This window comes from Mustela nigripes, chromosome 4, assembly GCF_022355385.1.
Source record: "Mustela nigripes isolate SB6536 chromosome 4, MUSNIG.SB6536, whole genome shotgun sequence".
NCBI lineage: Eukaryota > Metazoa > Chordata > Mammalia > Carnivora > Mustelidae > Mustela > Mustela nigripes.
Genome location: NC_081560.1, coordinates 65,349,335 through 65,373,558, shown reverse-complemented (window position 1 = coordinate 65,373,558; position 24,224 = coordinate 65,349,335). Strand labels below are relative to the sequence as shown.

Here is a 24,224-nt window from a genome sequence, read left to right as displayed (position 1 = left end):
CTCAGGCAAAAAAGGAAAGGCTTTTAACACAGAATGAGGAGATGGCTGAGCAGTGATATTCCTGCATTACTTGGCGTCTCCAGCTCCCATGGGACCTGCCCTCAATTGCTAAAAGAGCTCGACCTCTGACAAAGACCAATGATTTCAGCAGTAATTAATGATACTGTCAAATTAATTAACCCAAGTCTTTGTCCACAGGAAAAAAAAAAAAAAAAAGCCTCTAACATCAATACTGCTGTTTACTAGTCCTTGACCAAGCTCTATAGACCCAAACCTTCAGTGGGACACAGGAACACCCCTGACTGATGACCCAAATAAGGCCCCACATATTAAGCCCCCACCATTTATTAAGAAACCATCTCACACTAACATATTACTTGCTAACAGGACTTAGAGTGAATTAGCAGCTCTCCAAAATCTAACACTATTTTAAATAGACACAAGCCCAAGAATACCAGTGTGTATCATTCCTACAATACCTATTGTTTCCTACAATATCTTTTAGATACCCTTTTGAATTATGGTGATGAAACCCTAGACAAATGCTGTAGGATTTGATTAAGCCATTTAATAAATGGCCCTCATTAAAACGCTGGTTCCCTTGTCCTTGTCTATGAGGACTGCGACTCATAACAAATACCCACGTATACATTTCCATATTATCTCTTTAGAGGATTCAGAACTATTTTCTTACACCTAACGCAGCTTTTATTCCATTTAGAATAATTACCTTCCATCCCATTTCTGACTTTCAAGAAAAACAAGACATTTAATTGACCACAGGAGGACTCTCTCAAGGGCATCAGGCTGCAAAAGCTCTTCTGTGAGCTCACAACTTAAGCTGATGTAATCTGCTACAAGAAGCTGACTTCTATTTTTAAATCATACGCTTTTACTCTGCCTTCAAAGGGCACGTATATCACACGTTGTAACTGCTCGTAAAATACTTCACGGTGTCGTCTCCTGTCCATTTCCCTCCTAGGGTGAATCACGCTGTCAGGAGGGGGCTTCCAACCGCTCCTACGCCATCCAGCTCTGTGCATTGAAATTCATCTATTTCCTATTATTTGGTTTTTCAGAGAATAGCTACATATGGCCACACTCTCCAGGTGTCTTGTTTATCACGGTAATTTTGACAAGGAACAGATGACTAGCAGGGTCCTTCTAGAAGGCTGGGATCAAGCTTTTCCACCTCTTTGTATTTCCATCACCAAATATAGGCACTTAATAAATGCTTATTAGTGTTGCTGCTGAGAGATCTGTCATCAGGCCCATGTGCTTCAAAGGGTGCCAGAATGAAAACAGATTATTTGCTTTGTTTAATTTTAAGTTTTTCATTCATCATTTTGGTCATGCTCACTGTGTGTTATTTTAAAAGTTTTTAGCCCTTTGAAAACATGATGAGAAAAGCAATGGTTGGAAGGGAAAGTACACTTGATCTTGCTATTTATTTATACTATTCTGTTCATTTCTAAGAAGAATGAAGAGCTGTGTAATTAAATGGTGCGATTACGGAATGTGGGAGAGGGCAGAACAGAACCAGAACCCTTCCCTGGTCTGCTTGCCCCTTCAATCAGGGGCACCCATATCTCCCCCATGTCTTCCCAACAGCTTGGGTCCTCCCAGTCCCTTCTCCACCTTACATTCTGGGTGAGCGAGTGAGAGCAGAAAGGTGATGGTGCTCCCTCCCGCCTCAACACCCTCCATTCCCCCAACCCCCACCCAGAGATGCCTCTTCTAGTCTGGCCCTGCGTACCTGTCCAGCTGCCATAGTACGGGTCCCCCCATTCCCACACCTGCTCTGCTTTTGTACTCTGGTTGTAAAAACCTTTCAGGTCCTTCCAGGTGCCGTTTGCTTTCATCTAAAGGCCACTGCCTAAGTGTCCCCCTCAGCCTGGAACTCTGCTCTGCTGTGTGTTCTCCCTCGACCCAAGTCCTTCCCACTCATCTTTTCCTGTCTTGTTTAGACGTGACTTCCTCAAGGAAGCCCCTCCTAGGTGCTCCTGTGACACCATGTGTCACCTCAGACAACGATCCATCCTACCGCATCACATTTACTTGCTCCATCCCCAACTGACGACCCAGGACAGGAAGGCAGGGATCATGCCTGCTTATTTGCTACTGTATCTTTGTGCATGGGCCCAGCACGCAGTGGGGCTTCCATATCGTTTGTTGGGAGGATGAATAAATGAATGAATGCATACTTAAGACTGCAACCATGGGATCATATCTGTGAGGATGAATTAGAAATCTATCTCCTCAGAAAGTGTGAGCCCAAAGAACTGAATTTATAGCAAAATACTACTTTAGTTCCGGCTTCATCAGCTGAACCATGAAGGTGGCAGCTGGCTCTGCAGAGACTGAGATTCTCGCTCCCACAGTGACTCCTAAGGGGCCACCCACAGCCGGATCCCTCTCCCAGAGGACACAAAAATTCCTTCTGGTAACACGTTTCTGAGAGATGAATGGAGACTCTGTTCAAAATGGAATCCTGCTGGGACAAAACACTCAAGCTTGCTCACAGTTAAATTTCATGTTATAAACTCCAAGCTAACAGCAAACTCCACAATTGAAATTCATTCCCAAGAAAGCAGCAAGTCACAAACTGATAACACTCTTTCTTAACTGTAAAACCCTAGGTCAATTCCAAAACGTCACAAGGTGAGTTGTGTGGGGCCAGAATGCCCTACTGTTGGAGAAACAGTGGGTCTGGGACCTCAGACTCCATGGCTGGAATCGGAGCATGCTCTACGAATGCTAACCTGGGCCAGGTGCTAGTCTGACCCTGGGGTACGAAAGTGAAGAGATGAATCTGGTCCCTGTCCTCAGCGACAGTCCTGCCTAATATAGAGGATGATGGAGCCCTGAATATAGACTTCTTAAAAACAAATTCTTTCCCTAAATTCAAAGTACACCATGTTCAGCTATTAAATTAAATCCAGCACATAAGGGATTGTAGAGTAAGGCATCTCTCAGCTACTTCTGCATGGCAAAGGATTCCTTTAAACCATATTTTCCAAAATCAACAGATTGATGACACTTAAGAGTGGGTAGTATTTCAACATTCAAACCAAATGACCAAGGGCTTGGTTTTTATTCATCGTTATACAGCTAGTAACCATGCTCCAAAATAAAACCAAATCAACACAATTCTACGTGATATTGTCCAGCCTTCCAGAATAATCGTATTTTCAAATTTTTTAAAGAGTTATTTCTTTTAGAGAGTGAGTGAGCATAAACAGGGCAAGGGGAGTGGAAGAGGGAGAGAATCTTCAAGCAGACTCCTCACTGAGTGCAGAACCCAATGTCAACCTGGGGCTCCATCTCATGGTCCATGATATCATGACCTGAACCAAAACTCAGTCGGTGGCTTAACTGGCTGCCAACCAGGTGCCTGTATTTTTATTTTTATTACATGGTACATAAAAGGTGCTCAAATAAATGTTTGTTAAGTGAATAAATCAAAGGACTGGTATTACAAGGAAAATGTCAATTTTAGGTCAGTCTTTTTCTCTTAAGGAAAAAATCATGCATATTTTCTAGGATTCTAACCTTCATTTCCTTGTCTGACCTTGGGCTAGTTAACATAGGTATCATTTTCTCCACCTATAAAATTAAATCTGTGATTAAAGGAGATAGTAGATATAAAATGATGGGCACTATTCTCTGCAGATAAGGTTTTTTATTTTGTTTTAACTTCTCTACTCCGTCCTCCTCTAACCCACAAATAAAGTGTCAAAGACAAACCAAATTACTGGCCTGATTAGAAAGTCAGGAAATTTCTAATGAAGCCTGGGCCTTAATTTTCTCTTTTATAAAATGAGTGAGCTTTACTGTTCAGTTCAGATTTCTCATGAATTCAGAAATCTGCCTTGCCAAGAAGTTAGATGCTGCTACCACATTAAGGTTATTTATAATTAGAAATAAAATAAACTCTGATTTCATAGAGAGGGACTCCAAATTACAAATGAAGTTAAGATTTGGCTTTTAAAAGTATTTGTATCAATCTAATAGTACATCAGGAATTGGTGACCCAGTTCTCAAGCAACAGAAGGTCCTTCCTTCCCCCCCATCCCACACGCTTCATCTATCAGTAGTAGGGTTTCCCATTCACAATTCCACATGATATACCTACAAAGAAATCTAGGGATTTTAAGCAACATCACTAATTACAAATGGGTCATTTGAAATGAGTAAGATAATTGAAATAATATTATGTCAAACCTGACATTTGCTTGCTTTTTTTTCTTCTCTCACACCCTGAAATACATCAAATCAACCAAACAAAGAACTACCAAGATTGTATACAAGTCTCTGCATTTTCATAAATACTCAGTGTATGACTGCCACCTAGTGGTGTGGTGTATCCTCGTATGGCCAAGTAGCCAAATGGCTGAATAGATACAGGATAATTAAAATACCAAGGAAACATTGTTCTTCCGCTGCTCACCAGTTGTTTCAAGGAAATTTAAGAGCATATCACCTTCTCAGCTAACTATTCTCTTCAGACAAATTTCTGAAGAGGTCTGTTGCAGATGGAACATTAGTTAATCCCATAACCAAACCCTGCCACTTCTCAACCCACTTCACAAAACAAAGGAGTATTATTCTATTAATTTTAAAATTCATTAGCAATTAAAAAAGATTTCTCCAATAGCATGTCCTCACTTTGCAGTTTCATTTGATCTAATCTTGATTTTTAGTTATGCATGGAAAAGCATTTTGAAGTGACAACGTTACAAAAAAGTGTACATTATATGAAAATCTGACTTCAATTAGAACCAGTTACTAAATCCCAGCAATTTCCAGCTGTCTCTTCTATCTTACCCTTAGAGAATTATAGATCACATTAATTGGTATTCTGTCACATAAAAAGACACTGGCAATGATTAATTGCATCCTTGGTGCTTTTGAGTTATGTCTTCTTCACTAGAGGGATTCAAATCACACCTCATTACCTTCCAGCAGGTACCCCTCTTGGTAACCTTCATAAAATCTCCTACCTTCCTGAACTTCTCCATTTGCTTGTAGAGGTCTGGATCAAGCTCCTGTGACACATCCTTCATCCATAATAATGCCCCTCTGTATTCAGTCCGACACTGCTCCATGCGATTCACCGTCAGCCAAGTGTCTGAGATGGCCCGGTGCCGAAAAGTCTCCACTTCTTGGTGAAATCGACACAAAGGATTTCTCAAAGCCAACCTAGACAAGAGGATAAAGCCACAATCTTGAAACCAAGCAAGCCAGAAGTGTGCATCCTTGACAGTTTACCTATCTTAAACTCATGAGCCTAGAACAGTGCCTGAAATATAGACAATGCTGCAGAAATATTTGATTGAAATGGATGAACTGATGAGTCAGTCAAATTAGCCATGTACGGATCCCTGTTACTTAACTGGACCACTGGGAAGTATTTCCAACATGCCTGAGCAAAGAGTGTCTGGAGTTGGTACCAACCCCGTGTTAATGGAGAAAGGTCAAGACATAACCATTTCCCATTTCTGTTCTTGGCATCCCTGTCTTTGCTCCTCTGAAGCCTGGCCCTTTAAGGAGGGATGGATTGGTGCACGATTAGGATCTCCCCTACTAGGTCATTTTAGATTACTCTCCAAATGCTAAGGCAACCTCCTGCTTGCTCCAACAGTCACAGAGAATGGAGCACAAACGGAAGCAATTTTTAAAAAAGATTTCATCTATCTATCTATTTTAGACTCTTTTTTTTTTTTAAGATTTTATTTATTTATTTGACAGAGAGAAATCACAAGTAGACGGAGAGGCAGGCAGAGAAAGAGAGAGGGAAGCAGGCTCCCTGCTGAGCAGAGAGCCCGATGCGGGACTCGATCCCAGGACCCTGAGATCATGACCTGAGCCAAAGGCAGCAGCTTAACCCACTGAGCCACCTAGGCACCCCTATCTATTTTAGAGATAGAGGGAGAGAGAGAGTACATGAGCAGGGGGAGGGACAGAGGGAAGTAGAGCAATTAAACTGATTCTGTGCTGAATGTGGAACCTGATGTGGAGCTCAATCTCATGACCCTGAGACCATGACCTAAGCCAAAATCAACAGTCAGACCCTTAACTGATGAGGCCACCAGGTGACCCAAACAGAAACATGTTTAAATGGTCTAGAAAGGAAGAGAAGCACTGTAGAACTACATGTTAGGCACATTCAGATAGGTTAGATGATTGATCCTTACAGAGAAACAAAACTTGAGGATCCTACACCATAAATGTATGTGTATTATGCAAAGAGATAGAAATAAAATAATTATTATATTAGCTGTAAAATGCCATTATTTATTTATCAAAAAAAAAAAAAAAAGTTTGAGGCATATCAAACTGTGGATGAAATACTCATTTTGCAGAGGGAAATACTGCCTCTCTCCTACCCAAAATGAGTAATGTCATATGACTTACACTCTTAAAATACAGTTGTTTTCATGAGGTTGCAGGACATAGATTCAAAAAATGAAAATAAGATGAGTAATTACATTTTAATTTAAAGGCAAACTTATGAAGCTGAAGAGACTAGTAATGTTAGTGAGCTGAAGTCAGTGCTTGGCAGTTTCAGCAGCACTGTCAGATTATAGATGGGGGCAATAAACTGTTTAAGGAAAAAAAAACCCATTTACTATTTTCTCCCACTTTCCTCTTTTCTGTAAAGCACTGCTTTTAAACACTTGGCATTTCTCTAAAAACAGTTTGATCACATCATCCTACCTAAGTGTTGCAGGGGGTTTTCGGACACATTATGGTGCCATAAAGTAAGCTTGTGCTTTATCACCATTGGGTTAAATTTAATACTCACTTTTCATCAAACTGAATGCACAGTTGTAGCAATGACTATCAAATAAGTCAGTAAAAACAAATGCCAGTGTGAAGGTTTATAAAACTGGGGACCTTCTATTTAAAGAGAGAAAGAGGCCTCAGCTGTCCCCCTAAGGATCCTGTTCATTTCTGGACTCCTCTTTCTCTTACCTTGGATCTTACCAATTTCCCTAAACTGGTTGAATAAGAGTCTTGTGAATAGAAAACTCTCGATTTCTTTGACTGTTGTAAAGTTAGAAACCTTTGAAAACGTAATGACATGATGATAGATGTTAAGATCTTGAAGAAAAGAAGAAAGCATATAAAATCACCTCATTTTTTTCTGCACCTTGCTTCATATAAGGTTAGAAAGGTGAAAACCTGTTCCCTGCTGCTACCAGGGAGAGCATCTAGACCAAGAAAAAACTGAAAAACCAGAAGTATCAAGCTTCAGTGAAAAACTGGTGCACATTTTCATGGATGAAGATCTACCCAGAGGGGAAAATTAATAAAGTATCTGCAGGTCGACTCCAAAGACATTTATCCTTTAGCAGGAAAATGCAAAAGTGACCTAATAGAAGGGCTCAAGCTAAATGCACTGTGGCATGCCCTAAAATACTATGGTATAGATGTTTTTAAAAATGTATTCGTAGGGGGTGCCTGGGTGGCTCAGTTGAGCCTCTGCCTTTGGCTCAGATCATGGTCTCAGGGTCCTAGGATCGAGCCCTGCATGGGGCTCTCTGCTCAGCGGGGAGCCTGCCCCAGCCCCCACCGGCCTCTCTGCCTCTGCCTCTGATCTCGATCTCTCTCTCTCTCTCTCTGTCAAATAAATAAATAAAATTAAAAAAAAAAAGTGTACATAGATAGCAAAAGTGTTAGTTATTTGAGCAAAAAATCAATTTGCTAAATAATCAGTAAACACTGCTATAGAGAAACTGCATGGCATGATGCTATTTATATTAAAAATATATTTTATTATATATTATATATATATATATTTGCTATATGCTATATATATTAAAATTATATTCTGGTATTTCTGAAGTTACAACCATTCAAGATCTGAAAATTGAAATTCATGAGAGCTTTATGTCATCCTCTACTTCTTTATGTTTAAAAGGACTGGTTGGGATGTCATGTGCGTGGTCAGCAGCTGAGTGATATGAAACCAGAGCCATTTTGCAGGAGGTCACCTTCCAAATTTTAAAGTTCTCCAAGCTGCATTAAATTATGGATAGGATGCACTTTGCTAGTTTATAGTGGTGATACTTTGGAGTATCACTTGCATTGTTTTTGTTAACTTCTTTTACTGTTTCTGTTAGTAACTAAAGGTTAGGTTCTATAAACTTAAGGTCCTCTATGTATTCTCTGGGAGATAATTTGGCATACAACTCTGAAAGCATGTAACTAGAGAGACATAGGATAAAACATATTTGATCAGTAATGGTGACTCTAGTAGTGATTTCTGGGGATTTGGCTCTGTTTCCCACAAACGCATATACATTTTGGCATATGAGTATGTGTAAGAATTTTTCCCACTAAAATTAGTGGTAATTACACATTTTAACATATAAGAATTGACTCTTTGAAAGACTGAGAACCAGTTATCTTGGCAAGGGTGGGGTAAGTACATATGCATAGAAAATACCTACCAAGGGGTTAAAAGTGGGTCATTTCTATCAGTAAAATTTTAATTGCTTTCTAATTTTCTTTTGATTTGTCTATTCTAATTTTTTCCTCAGTGAGTATTATTTTTACAAGGAAAAACTACTACAGATCAAAAGGTACAATTAAAAATTATAAACAACACTTTTCTTGGGAAATAGACACAGAACTATTGGAAATGGTTTTCTTCAAATACAAAAGTTGGCACTGCCCACAAAGTGGGGTCCAAATGTTATTAGGAGAACCAACACATCCAGGAGTGGGACCATGGGAAACTGACACAGCCAGTCTCTTCCTGCTACTCTGCATTTCTCAGGATTTCATAGGAACATGTGTGTAACAGGCTGATGGCCTGCTCTTGGCCCACAGGGAAGGAAAGAAGGAGAAATTACGAGAAGAAAATGTTGAGTAATTTGAGTAAGTGAAATTTTCGTAGCCTGAACATTTTTGGAAACTACCTACAATGCCTTATTTAGGTATAATCTTGCCCAATATGACTGAGTGACATTTTTGGGCTTGTTAGTTATTGGGGGAGGAGGAATAGAAGAGTGTCACTTTTCTCAGGCACAAAATGCAACTATATGCAGGGGCTCTTGCTTATTCTACACCAACCATAAAAATGAGTCATGAGAGTGTTTTTTTTAAAAAAAAGAATGTCACTCATATGCCACAATTTCCTTTCTCCCCGAGCTTCTAAAACTTAAATGTGCATCAAAATCATCCGGGGATCTCATTAAGATGCAGATTTGGATTCAGCAGTTGTGGGATGGGGCCTAGATTCTGCATTTCTAATAAGTTTCTAGGGGATGCTGCTGATGTTGCTGGCCCAGCGTCTGAGTGGAATGGTTCAGGGCATCACGAACACCACCTCTCCAAAGTTAATTGGCCCATGGAGAGCAGAGAAGGAACACTTCCACCTGGGTTCATTAGGCTCCTGCTTTAATCAGCTGCTGGAAGGGGACCAGACTTACTGCTATGAGCACTGCTCAAGGTCAAACATAAGCCTAGGCAGCACTCACAGTGATTGGCATATAACATGCTCCCTAAAGACCAGGAGAAATATGGAAAAAAACCACAAATTATTGGGAGGAAAAAAAAAATCATACATGTTATCTTAATCAGAGAGTTAAGAACAGGCTAAGAACTGAGAACAGAGCAGCTTCTCAGTCTCAGGACAGAGCCTTCTAGTAAACAACTGGAGAGTCCCCTCCATCGCTGGGTGGATTCCAGATTCTCCGCTGACCTCCCCTCCCCCCAAATGGGAGCCCCACTGAAGGCCACACACCTTTGCTGGGAAGAAAAGCAGAGGGCCTTTCCTGTTGCTTGCATCATCTTTCCTGCTCTGGTTTTATCTTGGAAGCCTTGGGATCGGAGAAATTTTCCCAGTTCGTTTTCTTCTTGAGACAAGACTGATGAAGAAAAAACCAAATGGAGCCATGAACAATGAGCATTTTTATTACAGAGCAGAGAGACACACCCCAAGGTCCTCACTCTTTCAGAGGCCAAGATGGGATGAAATTAAATCCACGTGGCAAGCTACAAGGTAAGCTCCCCCCTCCTACCATTTAACTTTCATGCTGCCCCTCCATTTACAAAAGGAGAGATCAAATTCACTTGAGCACATCTGTCAGTGTGTTTGGTGCCCTGTAATCAGAACCAGAAAATGACCTCTGCACTGAAAAGCAAGTCAATGATGTGCTGCTTCAAGCTGAAATAAAAAAGTTGGGTTTGTCTGTGGGAATCTTTTGTGCTGCCTATGACATAGAGGCAGTCTTCTCTGCTTATTCTCGCTCTCTCACTGTTTGATCTCTGCTTTCTGAGTTACATTCCACATGACAATAAAGCAATTCCAATACCTTATTCATGAGATGGGTTTTTGGTTGGAAGTGGGAGTGGGGATTGAGGGTGGGGGGTAATCAGCTTGATGTCTTCGTGGGTCTTTTTTTTTTTTTTTTAAATAGGCATCACACCCAGCATGGAGCTTGAACTCATGACCCTGAGATCAAGACCTGAGCTGAGATCAAGAGTTGGATACTTAACTGACCGAGCCTCCCAGGTACCCCATGGCTTTATGGTTTTTTTTTTTTTTTAAATGCAGAGCTGGAACAGTGAACTGGTCATGCCTAATCTTGGCCTTTTTTTTTTTTTTTTAAAGATTTTATTTATTTGACAGACAGAGATCACAAGTAGGTAGAGAGGCAGGCAGAGAGAGAGGAGGAAGCAGGCTCCCTGCTGAGCAGAGAGCCCGATATGGGGCTCAATCCCCGAACACCGAGGTCATGACCTGAGCTGAAGGCAGAGGCTTAACCCACTGAGCCACCCAGGTGCCCCTCTTGGCCTTATTTTTAAAGACAACCTGAGATGGCACTGCTGGTGAGCTAATGACTGGTAGGTACATGCTTTCTGCAGAGTCTTTTGGCCATAAACTTTAAATGTTACAGAAGTCTATGTATCTTTCAACAGTGCACTTCTACTGTTAGGAGTACATTCCAAGAAATTAGTAAAATGGACACAAAGCTGCATGTGGAAAGATAATCATAGCATCAATATTTATAATAGCAAAACACTCTCTCTACACTTGGGGCTGATTTATAAAAATGTGTTTATAAAAATGTTTGTCTCCAAACAGTGGAACAGTGGGCTGTTACACGGCCACTGGTCCCCAATCTACATTCACCAACAGCTGAGCAAAGAGTGACACTGAGCTTCCTAAATGCTTTCTTTTCCAAGTCCAGCATTTCTAGGGACTTACTCTGAACGCTATTCTTATTTCACACTTCTGTATTTATGCATTTATATATCATGTTTCTCTAAAAATGCTTTTTAAATGCTACTAGGATTCTTGTCTCTATTCATAAACAATCCAGAATTCCTTCAGAAAGCATCCCATTCCTGACATAACCTCTCCAAGGAGACCCTTAGCCAGGAACCACAAATCCAATAATTGCTACTGCTTCCTTATTAATTTGTGACTATAGTTCACACTAAACTTTCCAGAGGATGAGCCTTTTGGAATTCATTCATCCTGAGAAATAAATGACTGCCCTCCTTTCTCTCTGTCCCTCAAGAATCAAGTTCACTAGTCAAAGCTCCAAGGCTGTGAAGTAGTTGATCCCTGTTTCTCTGGGACAGTAGGGCCCTCTCGGCATCTGATAATAGTGGTGTTCGTTGTTGGTCATGTGTCTATCTATCCATGAGACTCTAACTATCTCAGGACAGGGACCTCATCTAACTATGGGCTGACCATAAAATCTTATTCAGGGCACTGTAAAGTGCTTGTTAAAGTAAATTAACTATAATTTTTGCCTTATTGTCCTCATATACTTTATTTTCCCCCACCACCTCCTATCCTACTTTATTTTACTTTAAATGCCTATTTGATATATATGCCATGATTCTCTATAGATTTAAAAAAAAACTCCTATAATTATAAGAAGTTTTGTTGTTTTTTAATATTTTCTGTAACTTCTATTAACTAATATGGGACTCACTCAATTCCACAATGAGTATGTCCCTACGGAGAGCAATTTCACATTTTTGTTCACCTTTTTAAACTTGAAGTTAAACTTTTTAACTTGAAGGCTACTGTCACCTTTTTTAACTTGAAGTCTCAAGTCACATACAAATGAACACATTTAGCTTAAGACTAGGAAGAAACCAATTCATGATTACAGAGTTGGTGAAAAGTACTCTTCTCTTAATAAGCCTAAGTAGGTTGAAGCATTTGAAAAATTATTTTTTGTTATTTTAATTACTTGAGGATTAAACTTGAGGTAGGAAATAGGTTTCCTTTTAAGAGCTGGACTCTAATTAATTGGCAGTGTTGCTCAGAGAGAGGTGGAATCCAGCTTGGGCCATTAAGTGATGACTGTCACTTTCCAAGAAGGGAGGTTCGTTCCTTAATGTTCACTTAAAAATTCAAATACTGAAATTAATTTATAGAAGTTTAAATTCAGGTGCAGTACACATATCAGATGATTTGCCAGTTTCCACTTAAAATGTCTAACTTAACTGGGACTTAAGAATTCAGACACACACAGAAAAATCCTATTCGTTTTTAGCTGCTGATTCGATTTTCAGATGTATCCTAGAAAGGGAACCAAAGAACAATAAAACCAATTAGCTTGGCAGCATTAATTCACTCAGCACAGATTTATGGATGATCTAATATATACTAGGCACTATTATTGCCACTGGGAATATAGAGATGGACAAGACACACAAAGTCCCTGCTTTTATGGAGCTTTTATTTGCACAACAAAAGACAGAAAAAAATCCATAATCATAAACACAAAACACAAAAAGAAAAATACCAGATAGAGTAATAAGAGAAGGGGAGTAAGGGAAGCTGCTGAGTGGGCTGAGTGGTCAGGAAAAGCCTCTCTGAGCAGGTGACCATTAAGCTGCGCTCTGAATGGCAACAAGGGGCCACTTATGAGATGATTAGGCCAGTGACATTCCAGACAAAGGAAATAGTGAGTGCGAAAGGCCTCAGGTGACATGGTGGGTGAGGGCAAAAGTGGCTGGAGACATGAGCTGGGCCATATCATTTAGGAATTTATAGACTGTGGTATGGAAGTCTGGATCTCACCTTAGGTTCTACTGGAAGGTTTACAGCAGAGAAGCAACATGATCCAATGTACATTTTTTTAAAGATCTTATTTATTTATTTGACAGAGAGAGAGATCACAAGTAGGCAGAGAGGCAGGAAGAGAGAGAGGGGTAATCAGGCTCCCTGCTGAGCAGAAAGCCTGATGTGGGGCTTGATCCCAGGACCCTGAGATCATGACCTGAACCGAAGGCAGAGGCTTAACACACTGAGCCACCCAGGCGTCCCCCCCAATGTACATTTTTTAAAGCTTTTTATTCTGCAATAGTTTTAAGCTCATAGAAAAACTGTAAATAGGATAGAGTTCCTGTATACTCTTCTTCAGCTTCCCCTAACATTAGCATCTTACATAACCATGGTCCAATTATCAAAACTAGGAAATTAACATTAGTATTGTACTCTTAAACATAACCTTATTTGAATTTTATCAGTTTTCTCACTAATGCCACTTTTATTCTAAGATCGAATCCAGGATCTGATGTTAACTTGTCAAAATTCCTTGTCTCCTTAATCTGTGACAGTTTCTCAACCTATCTTGACTTTCATGACCTTCATGCCTTTTAAGAGTACTGGTTGGGTATTGGGCAGAATGTCCCTCAGTTCGAGTATGTCTTATTTCTCATAATTAGACTGTGAACCTTGCCTGCCACAGATCTCACTGTGGCATTTGCCTCATGGAGATTTTATGGTTTCCTCATTCTTTCTAGATTTATTAACCAGAATTATTTTGTAAGAAAGAATTTCTTCTCCCTTGTTTGTCTATTTCCACACTGATTTAATGGATGCTTACTTTACTTTATGGGTTATAATCTGATACTATTGTTACTTATTGTTGCTTAACTTGTCCTAGTTTAGATCATTGGAAGCTTTCTGTGGGGTAGACAGTGGGCTGGGGGTGGCAGGGAGATCATTTAGGAAGCTGATACAGCAAATCAAGTAGAAGAGTGATGGTAGTGACAGTAGACATGGAGAGGATGGAGACTCTGAAAGCTATTCAGGAGACAAAATGGACCAGCATTTAAGACTGACTAGATGTGGGACAGAGAAATGGTGGAGGGATATGTGTCATGTGTCTTAATTTCCTCAGAACTCAAGACTATGGTGTTATAGCCCTGGAGAAGTCTTAGCTCCAAGACTTAGTAATCAGTAACATAGAAAATTTATGAAATTCTGCCCTTAAGCCCTAGGACTTTGCACTTCCCCCACAATAGTCTTAACAAAGACTAATGAAGGAAGATTACCAATTGTTACTTTGTGATTATTGGAAAGAGGTTTAACAGCAGTCAGAAACAGGAAAACTTATGTTATAGTCTTGGAAATACAGAAATTATACTATTAAATCATCTATAAAAGGAAATTTTAAAACATAGTAACACACAATTTGGTATTTCAGAGACAACTGTTGGTAATAAATTTAGGCAGAATCTTATTCCCCAATAATCCAATCTTTAACTTAAAAAAACTCATGAAGAAGAGCTGCCAACAAAATACAGTTAATAAATTACCTGTATGTGCTTTCTCTCTCCATTTTAAGAGGAACAAAACTAGATATGAGATTAAGGGCAATCAAATAAAAACAACCCCAAATTTTAGAAAATCCACACATTAAACTGAGAAAACTTTTCTATAATTAGGAAAATAAATTGCACGTACTTACCCACAGGAAGCCCAATATAAAGTTCTTGTTACAGTAACTTGCATTTAATGATAACAACGCATGTAAAGGATTTCTGATAAAATTATTAGAGATCCTCCTTCCCACCAATTAAAGAGAAAAGATAGGCACTCTTAAATAGTAATTTCCTTGTCTTACTTCCTAAACATACAGAATGATACATTAAGGCAAAATATCCTGTTTCTTACTGTTTATTTGATCAATATTCATACTTAGGGCATACTTACAACATATTCTCTTTTGATAGAGTACGATTGCTTTAGACAAGTCCAAACAGGTTCTCTGAATTGAGTGAAATAGCTATAATAAAAATACAAACAAAATGCTAAGTTAAAACAGCAGTGAAATAAAATTATCTGAACATAACCAGAGTGTTTAATTTGCCCAATAACAATAAGATCACGAGCCCAAGTATGCTTGGTGTTATATGGTGTACGGTGCAGGAAATGTGACCAAAGTCTTTAAATACATTCCTATTAATCTATAGGTACTGGAATTGATCATTTCTGTGATCTAAATTAAGATCTGCAGAACACTTATTTCCTCCAGTTACTGAAATAATAGCTGAAAAACAGAAATCCTGAATGAAGGGCCCAATTAGAAGACTTGGTAAACCAGAAACCCAATATTCATTCATAATTTATTTCTTTTACCATTTTGCTGTCTTTTTTTAAATGTGGGATCCCTCAATTAAGAATCATGTTTAAAACATGACATTTCCTACTTTGTGACCCTAATGCATTTTATGGCATGCTTAAACAATTCTATAGGGATTGTTATCCCTATAGAACTGGGAGGCTCAGTTATTAAGTGTCTGCCTTTGGCTCAGGTCATGATTCTGGGGTCCTGGGATCATGCTCCATGCTCAGTGGGAGGAGCCTGTTTTTCCCTCTCTCACCCATGTGTTTGTGTTCCCTTTCTCTTTATATCTGTCAAATAAATATAAATCTTAATTTTAAAACAACTCTATAAAGAGCAAACAAAAATCAATCAGTTGAATGTTCCATTTAGAAGACATCTGGTAAAATGAAGTTTAGCTAGCAGCCCTTATCACTCCTTATTTTCCCAATGATTTCCTAAGATACACAGAGAAGACACTTACTATAATGCCAAGACTGTAACAGAAGAAAGTAAGGGAAAAGCAGGTGGGCTAGACTGAGAAGAATCAAACTAGATTTTAACTAACAGTGGTCCTGGTCTTTACTTCAAAACCCAGATAAGCTCAGGAGAAGATCAAAAGCTACTTCACACTTTCTCCACCTTCTGTCCACGAACCTAGAGACCACAGCTGGTATCAGTTAGAAAACCTGGCACACATTCTGCCTCTGAAGAGCCACCTAATGAGGCAGAGTAAGGCTATCCCTCCTTTCCCTCTCTCTCTTTTAGCTTATGGTGGCCATGGTGATGTAATAGTTGTGTCTTTGTATTATGAAGTACTTCTCTATTTGAGTTAAAACAGATGATCTGCTTCATAATAAATATGACCAATTATCTAAAAATTAGATGCACACATATATGCTTAAAATGTTAAAAACCATTCTCAGAAATGCTTAATACGATAAAACTTGGTCAGTAAAAATATGAATTTTGCTAAATCTCATTTCATTACTCTGTGTCCCCTACAGAAACAAACAAACAAATAAAAAACCTTTACCATAAAACAAAACAGCAGTTTGAATTTCTTCCTTAGCAAAATGTTTATATCAGGATTCTGGCTCACAAACCACCAACACATAGTAGTTCATGAAGATAGGAGCGAGGGAGTTCAACAATTATGTTCAGGAGTTGTTCTATTGGACACCTGGGTGGCTCAGTTGGTTAAGCTCAGGTCATGATCTTTGGCTCAGGTCATGATCCTGGAGTCCCAGGATCGAATACCGCATTGGGCTCCTTGTTCAGCGGGGAATCTGCTTCTTCTCCTAACCTTCCCTCCCTCATGCTCTCTCTCTCTCTCAAATAAATAAAATCTTTTTTTTTTTTTTTTTAAGAGCTGTTCTGTTGCCACTGTTCTTTTTTAAAAACTGAGGGGTAAATGAAAGGCAATAAAATGCACACCTCTGGAATGTTCTGTTCTGCAGCTTTGCAACTGCATACACTCCAGAAACTACACCCAAACTAAGAAACCACAGACCAGCGACTCCCAAAAGACCCCTCCTAAAAGACGTGCCTGTCATCACTGGTTAGCTTTGTCTCTTTTTGCACTTAAGAGCTGTTTTTGAGAAAATGATTTTATTAACAAGTTTTGACACAGAGTTAAATTAGTGCAATGTTTCTATATTAACTTCCCAGCAGATTATAGTAGAATCTGACCATCATAACTTGGCACAGAAAGCTTGTTTTGCTAGCCTTTTATGGATGACTTAGGGTAAGAACACATCAAAATGGTTTGCATGTCATTTACTTATGTGCTCTCTATAAACATCAACACGAAACCTCGTTCATATAACATTCTGAGTCACAGCTAAGTGCTTTAGATGAGATGTGCCTAGGACAGTGGCTACTTTGATTAAAGTATAGTTGGCTTAGAAAAATGCTGCCAGAGCCGAAGTATAAGTAAAAATTACTGTATTGTGTGTAATGAAGTAATAATTACGTGTTAAATTCCTTTCTGAATAATGTCTATATTTGCTACGCTGTTAAAAAGGAAAAAATAGGGGTGCCTGGGTGGCTCAGTGGGTTAAAGCCTCTGCCTTCGGCTCACTCAGGTCATGACCCCAGGGTCCTGGGATCGAGCCCGGCGTTGGGATCTCTGCTCAGCAGGGAAACTGCTTCCCCCTCCCTCTCTCTCTGCCTTCCTCTCTGCCTACTTGTGATCTCTGTCTGTCAAATAAATATATAAATAAAATCTTTTTTAAAAAAAGGAAAAAATAAAGGTACAAGACATGAAAAGCATATGCACCATATAATCATTTCAAATAGTGTTCAATATGAAGAACACTAAAATCAGAACAGACGCCTCCTGGTGCCATGCTTCTCCCGTGTAGCCATCTCCATTAGGACATCCCTATGAAGGCCAGCTTTAATTTGAACAATTCCATTGACAGGGAAAAGGTTGGGAATGAATATTAATTGCACTAACTTGTCCACTGATTCAGTTACTATTTACTGCACGGGCACTGTACTGTGTATCTGGTTGAGGGTACCATGGTGAGTAAGGCTGATATGGATCTCTCAGTGGAAGGGGAGCAGACCAAAACATAAACATGTGAGATAATTCCATGAGAGATACATACTATGGATAAGGGCCCTGGGTCTTGTTCTCCCCTCGAATGCAGAGAATGAATTATCCTTCATCCAAATGACAGACCTTTCTATGCCGTCAACAGCTAATATAGCTCCCCTTAAACCTCTCTGTTCCAGTATAACCATGGTTTCTACCATCCTGGCCACCCTTCTCAGAAAAGTTTTTTGAAACCCTGAGCTTTTTATTTTAATATGTAAAATGTTCAAGTTCACTAATTTTAGCTGATGTTAATCTTAGAGATCATTTTGAATTCTTATCAGGTCATGTAACAGTATTTCTCGTGGAAGCAATGAGTATGCTTTTTAAATTTTAATCTAAACTATTGGCAGAATGTCCTGCAAGACAGGTGATTAGTGGAACTTTTACCAGTTATGTTAGTATTTGGGAATCAACCAGATAGGAATTCAGCTTACTGTATTATTAACCAGTCTAACTAAATATCTGCTTAACTAATTCATTCTAGAATTTTCCAGGGTTCAATACTAAGGTTATTTTAGACCCTACTTTCCAGGACCTTGTGCTGTCATCCTTTCCTCTTTTTTTAAATGTAAGCATTTGCTTGACCCTAGTGTTGCATTAATCTTTGCTTGAATTTTTTTTAACAAACAACAACAAACAAACATTTATTGAGAGTTTACCACATGCAATGCATTAAAGTGCTTAAAAAACAAATTAACTCAGGTATGCTGGTGGTTACACAAGAATTTGTAGGTTTTTAAAAAATGTGCTGGGATTGAATTTAACTCATCTTAGATTTTTCTCCTCATGAACCAGTTGTCTGCCTGTTTTCAAATATAAAGCACACCTACACTTGTCCAGGTTCATGCACTCTAGGACTGTGACCCCAGGGAGGGGGCTGCGCTGAGACTGACAGCAAGAACAGCTCACCTCCAGCTTGGCATCCAGGTCCGCATCAGAGGCAACGACATGCTCATCTTCCTTCTTCCCTGTGGCTTTAATAAAGGCCTGCTTCGTTTCCCAATACTTCTGCTGCATCTTATTTACTACTGACTTATCTTGAGTATATCGATCCTGTAAGTCCCAAGGATAACTGCTAAAAAACACATTTAAAGAGGTATTTTATTCATGACTTTCATAAAGACAAAGCTGTTTTAGTGTGAACAAAGCTATTTCAACATTGTATCGCACAACATTCATAAACATAAAGATATTTTCCTGTGTTATTATTATACCAAAAAAGTTAACCAATGCTAATGTACTCTGAAACCTTAAAAGTTAGTGAGGAAACCAAGTGGCTTTCGCAGGAAATCAAGAAACTAAACCTTGAAGAGTTTAGCTCTCAGCAGGCTGGACATACTCCCTTTCCAAGTAGAGAAAGTGAGGCCCAACCAGGCAGGGTGTTTGGCTCAAGCAGCCTGTGAGGAAGCGATAAAGCCAGACACCAACATTCCCTCCACTCCAGCATTATGGCCAACAGTGAAGTGACAACAGAAAAGGAGAGGTAAGGGGGTAAAAGAAAGTACGTTTGAAATCTGTCCTAGAGGTTCCTAAAACAGTCAAACTCGGAATCAGAGAGTGAAAGATTGGTTACCAGACGCTGGATGGGGTGAGAGGAAAATGGGAAACTCTTAACGAAGGGTGTCTGTAGGACACTGCACCTGCAGTTAATAATACTGCATAGCAGAGCTCTGTAGTTAATAATACTGCATGAGCAGAGCTCATGTTAAATAGTCTTACCATAGTCAAAGGAAATGTAAAAAAAATTTTTTTGAAAAATCTGTTACTGATTTCTAATATTAAGACCTTAAATTCTTAAACCCAAGTGTTTAAAATCCAGATAGAAAGAAGCCATTCTTCACGAAGACATACTACAGATTGAATTAAAAAGTATGTAAGGAAGATGGGGCACCTGAATGGCTCAGATTAAACACCTGCCTTCAGCTCAGGTCATGATCCCAAGGTCCTGGGATGGAGCCCTGTATTGGGCTCCCTGCTCAGCACGGGGTCTGCTACTCCCTTTTTTTTCTCCCTCTGCCTCTGCACATGCTCTCTATCAAATAAATAAATAATAGTTTAGAAAAAGTATGTAAGAAAGAAATTATAAAAAAATTGAGAATGAAATAGAAATCTGTAAAAGACCAGAACATCTCGGATATTGACAGAAATGTCACCATTAGTGCTCCCCGCCCCTCTCATGTTGTTTACACCTTCTTCTGGTCTAGAGTTCCTGTTTTTTCTTTCTTTCTTTTCTTTTCTTTCTTTTTTTTTTTTTTTTTTAGATTTTATTTATTTGAGAGAGAGAGGGAGAGAGAAAACATGAGCAGGGGGAGAGGCAGAGAAAGAAGCAGACTCCTGGCTGAGCAGGGAGCCTAATGTGGGACTCGATCCTAGGACCCTGAGATCATGACCAGAGCCGAAGGCAGAAGCTTAACCCATTGAGCCACCCAGGTGCCCCTAAAGTTCCTGTTTCATTTGTCACACAGGACCGTTGGTTTCTGCTCACTGCAGACGTGTACCTTCTTCCACTCCACACTATCAGCACTCAAAATGTACCAGATATGAGTCCTAAAACACAAACTGCTTTATACCACTATGCAAAAATGCCTCTACCTTGAAACTTGATTTATACTCTCCTCCCAGATAACATTTACAATTTTCAACCCACACATTAATTCTTAAAAAGTCAGAAGGACTTTGTAAAGGTTATCATTACAGAAGTAAGATTTGGGGGACTTTCATAGTTTCTGCAGTTTAAAAAACTTTTATGTGTATTAACTTGTCAAATCACTGTGCTATATATCTGAAACCAATGTAACATTGTGTATCTGCTATCCTTTAATGACAGAAGTTTTACTATGAGCTCACCTCAAAGAAAATAAGTGGAAGAAACATGTAACTTTTATGTAGAAGAGAGAATCTCTCTACATAATATGTGCATTAAAAGACTAGAAGGATATACCCTCCAAAACTGGTTATTTCAAGGAAACAGAAATTTTAGAAGTGGGGAATAGGGTGGGCTTCTTTGTATTGTATCTTTTATTTACTTATTTTTGGCGAGAGGTCATGGATGAAAAAAAATTCCATTTTGGAAAAAAAAAACAACAACAAAAAGCAAAGGGACTTCAGAGACCTGGCGAACACCCCTCACCTTTGTCATTTAATAGATGAGGTATCTTAGGTTTCAAAAAATTACGAATTCTGCCAGAAGTCTTACAGGATTAAAATCCAGTCTTCTTAATCCCAGTCCAGTGTTCATTTCAATGTTCTCTACAGCCCTTGCATTTCAGCATCAAGCAATGAAGTGGCACAGTAAGTAAGAGAATGACTTTGGGGAAGGGCCCATTTCTCAGGGCACTCCCATTTCTCTTAGGTGAGTGACTACCTACTTCCCTGGTCTGCTGCCAGGATATGACAGCCATTTTGAGGGTCACAGGATGGAGGTAAGATGTCTTAATGAGGCAAGATGGAATAATTATGAAAAGAGTATGACAACTGTGAGTTAGAGGGCTGTCAAATGGGGATACTTGGAAACTAAATCCCTCAGCCATTTACTAATTATCTTTTAAAATTCATTATGTTTTGTCTTAAAACAAAACATGCAAAAATTCTCTTAAAGTTTGATTTTTGATATTACAGAGGTCTTGGGTCTGATTACTTCTTTGCTGAGAGGACGGATTGAAAGTATATTCCTTATTATAATTAACTGTACACTTGAAACATGAAAATGTACATCACATTTTTTCATGCTATGGATTAGAGATAAAGCATGACAAAGATCTGATTGCCTGGTGGGTCATGGGTTCAAAAAGGTTCAAAAACACTACGTGAGGCAAACCTGGAACCTATAAGAAGTTTAACACGCTGCTGACATGTGCTACAGGCATGTAAGTGACAGTGCTGAACATTGCCATGATCACCACACTTTACTTAACAGCAGCACCTTCCAACTAGGATTGCCTCCCCAGTGTTCAGTTAAAGTCACATTAATGAGTCTGAGTCTGTGTTCACTCATTATTTTAAAGCTGCTGTACATCTAGTTCCCTGATAACACTAATAAATTGTAAATAAAACAGTGCTAAAAAAATATTCACTTATTAGATTTGAAAAACTGGTAGTAAGAAAATCCACTGGATTCTCAGAAGAAAAGCTATATATAAATTAATTTCTTAGAGAATATATATTACATAAGAACTTATAGTATATTTGGTTATTTGGTTTCCATATTTCATTTAGATGGGATGTTGAACTTGACTATGCCCCATATTGGATAGGGGTTAACAGATTATTTACTGCTAGTGTGACTCTTGATTTTTCTAGTCAACAGACATTTACTGAGCATATATTATGTGCTTTCCTCTCCCACTAGCCTCTTCCACTTTAGAAAAGACAACACATTACTTACCATTTGTGTCCTGACATGTTTTCTTCTTCTTCTTTTTCTACTGTTGATGATTTGGGGAGAATGGGCAGGGAAAAAGCATGAGAGGGTAAGTTATATTATGACCTGAAATAAAACAAATATGTATAACAGTTAACACACTATATTATATGTTAATTTGACTATAAAATTTTTCAATCTGAGCCATTTCTAATTGTGTTTTAGGGGCCAAACACTATTACACAGTATTACTGTACCCTGGTGTCGAGAATAATTTAACACTGGAAGAAATATCCCAAATGAAGTGTAAGAAGTAAACAGGCAGAATGAATGAGAACAAGAGGTTGCAGAAGACTACATAAAATATGAGATCACAAAATGCAAAATGATACTATATATTGCTAAAGCATTCAAATATCACATAGTAAAGGTATAAAAATTGCCTAGGAATGATAAATACCAAATTCCAGATAGCAGTTACTACTGCAGAAAGGGATGGGTGATATGATTCGAGAGTAGACGTACACAGGCTTCAACTGGACTCATAATGTTCTCTTTGTTAAGCTTGGTGGTGAGTAGACTGCATCTGTCTGTCTCTTTACAGATTCAAAATATTTTATAAATGTGCTCACTCTGGCAACATATATACTAAAACTGGAACAATGCAGAGAAGATTAGCATGAGAAAGTCCAAACCAGGAAATCCCACCCACCCAGTTAACCACGTGTTAACTGTAGAGTTGGCGGGGATAGATGGGGGGCAGCTGTGGGAATACAGACTTGCTGGTGCTTCTTCTTCTTCTTTTTTTAAAATATTTTATTTATTTATTTGTCAGAGAGAGTGAGCACAGGCAGACAGAGTGGCAGGGAGAGGCAGAGGGAGAAGCAGGCTTCCCGCTGAGCAAGGAGCCTGATGTGGGACTCAATCCCAGGACGCTGGGATCATGACCTGAGCTGAAGGCAGCCGCTTAACCAACTGAGCCACCCGGGTGTCCCTTGCTGGTGCTTCTTAATCTGTTTCGGGTTCCAGGAAGGGTAGAAAAGTGGGTTCTTGATGATTAAGACTGAATCTTGTGTTTGGCCTTTGGCCATGCTGCTGCCTGACTGCATGTTCCCTCCCAGGGACTGACCCTCAGCCCAAGCTGCCCTTGGTAAGTGGGCTCTGGCACAGAATACTGTACTTGCTGAGGTTCCTTATCAGTGACCAGGAAGGAAAGTAGTAATTACCACAACTCGTTCAGTTTATGAGGGTACTGGCCTAGCCATAGGAAATCCTTGTCCTAATCCCTTCCTGACACCCAGGAAAATCACTTTCAATTTTTTATTTCTAACTTTTTTTTTTTTTTAAATAGTCCTTAGTTAGCCAGAAAAGAAAACAAAATAAGTATTTCACAACAATATTTCTTAAAAATGAGCCAACGACCCAGCACACTGAAAACAAAACATACACACAATACAAAAGGCTAAAGCGAGATACTAGGAAGGGTTAAAAGGAGGAAAATGTGATTATTTGTGTTTTTACCAGCCTAGTATTGTATTTTCACCTCATAAGTAAACATGGGGGTAACTCTGTGCCACTGTCTTTCACTCCTTTTGCCCTACTCCGGGGAAAGCTAGCCAGGCTCACTGGTAGAGAAAACCAACCCAAACATACTTGCCTACCAATTTCTATAGGGACTGGAGAGCTTGCCGCCTAAAGGAATGGCCTCTGGCCAGACACAGAATGCTGGTTGCTGGAGGGAATGCCCAGCACACAGAAGGAACGCTTCTGGTTATTCGACAAAATCAGTCTATTTGTTCTTCCTCTACCCCAGAAAGGGTCCTGGCAATCAGTACCCCTAAGATGGCCAAAAATTTCTTAGAGTTTTATTTTTACCATGTTTAAA

General features: G+C 39.2%; 1 protein-coding gene across 14 annotated transcripts in view; it reads right to left on the bottom strand.

The window, feature by feature from the left end:
• Positions 1 to 24,224, bottom strand: part of ICA1 (islet cell autoantigen 1) — a 148,715-nt gene that overhangs the window by 107,368 nt on the left and 17,123 nt on the right. For 5 of the 14 annotated variants that reach the window (XR_009403819.1, XM_059396783.1, XM_059396785.1 and 2 more), the window contains exons 2-6: positions 22,364 to 22,403; positions 18,889 to 19,054; positions 14,984 to 15,056; positions 9,758 to 9,881; positions 5,004 to 5,202 (exon numbers count right to left, since the gene is read on the bottom strand). Coding sequence is in view for 13 of the 14 variants with exons in the window: in XM_059396783.1 (XP_059252766.1) it covers positions 5,004 to 5,202; positions 9,758 to 9,881; positions 14,984 to 15,056; positions 18,889 to 19,054; positions 22,364 to 22,403 (602 nt within the window). In the remaining variant the exon portion in view is untranslated. Of the gene's footprint in view, positions 1 to 5,003; positions 5,203 to 9,757; positions 9,882 to 14,983; positions 15,057 to 18,888; positions 19,055 to 22,363; positions 22,466 to 24,224 lie in introns of all 14 variants that reach the window. The other 9 variants (XM_059396788.1, XM_059396789.1, XM_059396786.1 and 6 more) reach the window with 3 other exon arrangements.